Raw genomic sequence first — 5,795 nt, 5'->3', positions numbered from 1 at the left:
AGAAGAGAAAAGAAAAGAAAAGAAAAGAAAAGAAAAGAAAAGAAAAGAAAAGAAAAGAAAAAAAAAGAAAAGAAAAACCCATACAGAATACCCAAGATACAGTCCACAGAACTCAAGGGCTCAACAAGCTGAAGTGCCCAAGTGAGGATGCCTCAGTCCCACTTGGGAGAGAGAAGAAAGCAATCACAAGTGGGGTGGGAGGGAGGGACCTGGTAGGAAAAGTGGATGGAGGGGCAGTGGGGGTGGGGGAGAGGGGAACCTGATCTGGTATTGGATGAGGGAAAAGGACTGAAGCCCTGAGGGCCAGCAGAAAGAATGGTAACAGGCAACCTTAGGAAATAGGAGGTTGGGGGAACCCTCTAGAATACACCAGAGACCTGGGAGGTGAGACTCAAAAGGAAAGAATTTGATGAAATTCCTGAAAACAGGGAGAGGGAACTTATAGAGCCCACCTCCAGCAGGAAGACAGGACATCAAGTGAGGGATGGGGTTGCCATCCCACAGTCACACCTCTAACCCATAATTGTTCCTGTCTGAAAGAATTACAAGGATGGAAATGGAGAGGAGCCTGAGGAAAAGGTCCCGTGACAGGTCCAAAGTGGGATCCAGCTCAAGGGGAGGTCCCAAGGCCTGAAACTATTACTGAGGCTATGGAGCACTCACAAAAAGGATCTGTCATGACTTTCTTAGGCCTCTATTTTTTCAGCAATAGTTATATATTTATTGATTAGGTGAGATCCAATGTTTGCCTCAATATACTAAAGCCATTAAAATATTCCTAGTTTTGTTTTTACCTCTGGTCCTTATAACATCTTTTAAATTTGGAATAAAGTCTCTTCATCTATCACTTCAGACTATAATTAGCTCTTTAAGAATAATCTATGAACCAGTGAATTTCATCATGGAATTTTCATGTATATTTTGTTTTCATTAATCCTTCTCTCTACTGCCCTCGCCCATGCCCCCCTTTGATACGCCACTCCCTCCCCTAAGTAGTCTGCCCTTCTTCCATGGCATGAGTGTTCCCTTTTGAGAATTATTTTACTTTTAAACTTTGTGTGTGTATGTGTGTGTGTGCATGTATGTGTATGACTGTATGTGTATGTTTATGTGCATGTAAGTGTGGGTGCCTGTGTATGTGTGTATGCACACGAGTGTGTGTGTGTGTGTGTGTGTGTGTGTGTGTGTGATGTGTGACGTGTATGAATGTGGGTGCCTGTGTATGTGTGTATGTCCATGAGTGTATGTGTGTGTGGGGTGTGTGTGTGTGTGTGTATGTGACGTGTATGAACGTGGGTGCCTGTGAAGGCCACAGACATATGATCTTCCTAGAACAGAATTATGGATTATAGACTATGAGCCACCTGATACAGGTACTGGGAACCCAATTCATTCCCTCTGTAAGAACAGTATTTGCTGTTAACTACCGAGCCATCACTTTAGCCTTGGTCTATGCATGGTATTTGCCCCTATCCCCAACTCTCCTTTAAGACTCTTTTTCCTCTTTCATTATTGTCTTTATGGATTCAAGACCTAGTAACCCTTCACCCAAGACCAAATTCAACCCTGGTCTGACTCCTGCCATCCCTTTACTCACTATGAAATCTAGTATATTCTTAATGTTTACACAACTAGTCTGTGCACATATCTGCACAGCATCTTTTTCATTTGTAATTATACCCTGCTTCTTCTTTAATAAAAAAGAAACTTATTTTCCCTTTCTAAAGTCAATCAACAGAACCTAGAAGTCACCACTAAGTCACAACTTCATTTTTATGTTTTATGAAGACAATTTAGAACCTGATCATCAAGTACTCGCTGAAAACATACATGGTTTAGAAAAATTCTAAGGTCTGGAGATGTTGCAGAATTTTCCCTGTCCAATTACATTAGTGTAGAGGAGGCCTGTGATTGGACAGGGAAAGGGAGGCAGAGCTAAAAGCTGCAGAGACAGAGAGCCTCTCAGAGTAGAGGAGGAGAAGGGAGGCGGCTGCTGACGTACCCGCCGTGCGTTTTCCAACCTCAAGTAGCTATGATTTTACAAGGTTAGAAATACTGGGATAAAGCTTTTATCATTATCAATTGGCTCTGAAATTATTGTACTAGCATCTAGTTACTGGGTATTGTGGTATGCAACTACAAGGCTGGCGGTTCCATTTAGTTGCTGGAATGTGGGATTGCCGACAACATGGGTTTATGGCTGAGGAAGAAGCAGTGGTGCCAGGTAGAAGCAAAGGAGAGCTGGGTACACAGCAATCATCTGTCACAGTGGGAGCTAGTTCCAGAGAGTTGGTGGTGGCTGCGGCTAGATCGTGAGAGTGTGGTCTGACCCCTCGGAGAGTTGGGGGGTGGGGTGAGCGGTTGGGTTCTTTTTTGTTTGTTTTGTTTTGTTTTTGTAATATTTCCCACAACATGGAGAGATGGTTCAGAAGTCAGGAGCATTTGCTATAGAAGACTGAGTACAGTTCCCAGAACAGATATGGGATAGCTTACAAAGACTTGAAATGTATATTTCAAAAAGCTCTCTGGACTAAGAGAAAAAAGCAATACCTTTTGTTTTTTTGTTTGCTTGTTTTGGAGCTGGAAACCAAACCTAAGTCCTCACACGTGCTAGGCAAGTGTTCTGCCTACTCCACAGCTATCTTCTTTTGAGAGCACATTATCAACACAGTCTTGGCTGACATTTTCCTTCTAGTCTCTCTTTTAGTTACACCTCTTAAGAGTCAAGTTAAGTGTGGCAGTGTTAATTATTACTAAGTTTTGTTTGGCCTCTTCTAGCTGTTCTTAGAAACTTCCTATCAGGCATCAACAATTGTTTTCCCTGCCAGTGCTGTGGCACTTCCTTCCTTTTACTTTAATAATCATGTCTATGCTCCTACGGTTTTAAGGCTCTGCTAATTTTGTTAAATGAAAGGCTCCATGTGTCCTCCACATGCCCTTCTTAAGTTGTCTTTACTTTTGTGCTGTCTCCCTCAACTCTGTCATGCCAAGGGCATGAGCAGAAATGTAAGGATGATCTGATCTTTACAAGCTCTGGAGGCATAGACAGTCGTCAACTTCTTTTCGGATTAGTGAAGACATACATAGAAACAATGCAACATTCCTCTATGGCCACTGTACAATCTAGCTTTCAAAAAACAGAATGAGAGATAAAATTCCAAACCAAAGTATCAGTAAGCCATTAATAATTTGACCATTTCTTTAAAAAATTGTGACTAAAAATGGTCTATGTTAAATATCTCAGCTAAGTCATATTACAGTGATATTAATATTGTTGGGTTTTTGTTTGTGTTTGTTTTTTTACTTTCCCATATGTGCCAATGTTAGGTTCAAAACTAGGGTTCCATTAGCAAAACTCTTAGCCCATCTAAAGCAGCTGTATCCAGGCTGAATAGCAATGTTCTTTAGAGAGTATGCAAGGAATCCTCCAGTTTGACCTTTGGGGTTTTGATGCTATTTGGGGAACATGGATGGGGAACATGCTCTGTGCCTGCTTCATTTCACTGATTTTAATAATCTGATGGAATATATATCATGTGCACTCCACATGCACTTGTATATACATTATCTGTATTTTCATGCGTAGTATGAATGATGTTATATGACACGGTCCTTTCTTTTAAGATAAGGGTTATTTCTATCCATTTTAAAATTTACTCTATAAGAACAAAGACATCAAGTATCAGTGTTAGAAGGCTAAATGTGTGGCTCACACACCTGCTTTTACATCATAAAAGGCAAGGTTCTCACTACTCATCACTTGATAGGTAATTACTTATAAATATAATACATAGAAGCTTATACAGAAGTCACCAAATAATTTATTATTCTAAGAACTAGAATCAAAACAGGAATATTAATGTTTTCCAAAAGGACACCAAACACTCATGTTTAACAAAGGGCTGGCAGCTATTTATAAAGTAACAGGTCAATACACATTCTTACCCAATCAAAAGTCCCCAGTACTCACCTCCTACTTCAAGTTTCTTTTATGATCACTGGACTCATAGGAATAGGCAAGGAAAGAGGAAGTCAACAGACATGGAGGCCATGAGATAAGTATGAAATTTAAAACAACATGCACCACATGTGACTGTCTATGTAAAAGGAAAAACTTTTGGATCAAAAGAGGCCACTTACCTGCTGCTCCTGCGCTCTAGCAGCTCCAAGCTCTGAGAGGGACAGGGTAAGCTGCTCTTGCTGCTCCGATAGGTACTTCTGGTAGAGACTTAGAAGTTCTTGGCATTCTCTATACTGTAGCTGAAGAGGTAAGAATGCAAATTAAGGAAAAAAACTGATTCACATATAGATATCATAAACAAAACAGAGAGAAAAGTACAACAATATATGGCCAGAGTAGGTGCTATGGAATCATCAGATAAAAAAGTACATGGGTCATCATGAAGCAATGATTTGAATAAAGTACTACTGATCACCAGAGTGAAGAGACATTTCTCTTAGTTTCTTTGCAGAGTTATACAGAGGAACTCCCATCACATTATGTAAACAATCAGATGAAGCAGGGTACAGAGCATATGCCTGCAACCCCAGCATTCAAGAGGTTCAAACATCCTGTGGACAATCATGAGTTCAAGGCTGGACTGGGGCAATACATCCATATGCTGTTAGAAGGGAAAGGAAAGGAAATTAAAAAGACAAGAAGCCAATAATTTAAGAATTAAAACTCTCAAACTCTTAGAAGAAATTATACAAGTGCATCTTTGAGACACAGGATTGAGAAATTGCAAAGAAAAAATCCTCAAATTGAAATACTTTGAAATCATTCATAAGATAGAGCATCAATACTCAGAATATATAAACAGCTCATACAACTCAATAATAAATAATATTATTCTAATTTTTAAAACTGGCAAAGGTTCTGAGGAAATTTTCAAAAGAAATACTTTGATGACCAAGAAGTAAAAGATGGTACCCACAACTGCTATCAGAGAAAGGCAAATCAAAAGCATAAAGAGAAAAGGACTTTGTATCCCGTTGGACAGTCTCAGCCAAAGATTTTTGATGGCAAGTATAACATGGGTATGCTCAAGTGTTAGTCTGTTCCAGTCTAACAGACATGTACGTTTGCTGCTACTTTGGAACATAATGTAGTTTGTTTTTTTAAAAGATAAATTTATTACATAGTCCAATAAGTTCAATTTATCCAACAAAATTAAAAGCCTAAAAACAAAAACTCATACATGGTTGAAGCCCTGCTCATAGTGACTTAGAAGCAACAAGAATCTCAATGTCCATCAACTTATCAATAGAGCAGTATCTATAAAAGGAGCATCCTCAGTTGAGAATTCTTTGTTTAGCTCTGTAACCCATTTTTAATGGGTTATTTGAATTTCTTGGGTCCAGCTTCCTGAGCTCTTTGTATATATTGGATATTAGTTCTCTATCAGATTTAGGATTGGTAAAAATCCTTTCCCAATCTGTCAGTGGCCCTTTTGTCTGTTGACAGTGTCTTTTGCCTTACAGAAGCTTTGCAATTTTATGAGGTACCATTTGTCAATTCTTGATTTTACAGCACAAGCCATTGCTGTTCTGTTTAGAAATTTTTTTCCCTGTGCCCATATCTTAGGGGCTTTTCCCCACTTTCTCCTCTATCAATTTCAGTGTCTCTGGTTTTATGTGGAGGTCTTTGATCCACTTAGACTTGAGCTTTGTACAAGGGGATAAGAATGGATTAATTCTCATTCTTCTACATAACAGCCAATTGTGCCAGCACCATTTGTTGAAAATGCTGTCTTTTTTCCACTGGATGTTTTTAGCTCCCTTGTCAAAGATCA

At 39.3% G+C, this 5,795-nt stretch overlaps 1 protein-coding gene across 2 annotated transcripts in view; it reads right to left on the bottom strand.

Annotated features, from left to right (window-relative positions):
• The window catches only part of Kiaa1328 (KIAA1328 ortholog), a 288,560-nt gene that overhangs the window by 166,356 nt on the left and 116,409 nt on the right, over positions 1-5,795 (bottom strand). For both annotated transcript variants that reach the window (XM_021214774.2, XM_021214775.2), the window contains exon 6: positions 4,141-4,268. In XM_021214774.2, coding sequence (XP_021070433.1) covers positions 4,141-4,268 — 128 coding nt within the window. The remainder of the gene's footprint in view (positions 1-4,140; positions 4,269-5,795) is intronic.

The sequence above is a fragment of the Mus pahari genome, chromosome 15 (genome assembly GCF_900095145.1).
Source record: "Mus pahari chromosome 15, PAHARI_EIJ_v1.1, whole genome shotgun sequence".
NCBI classification, from domain to species: domain Eukaryota; kingdom Metazoa; phylum Chordata; class Mammalia; order Rodentia; family Muridae; genus Mus; species Mus pahari.
The sequence above is the reverse complement of the archived record's forward strand: the minus strand, read 5'-3'. Positions and strand labels throughout refer to the sequence as shown.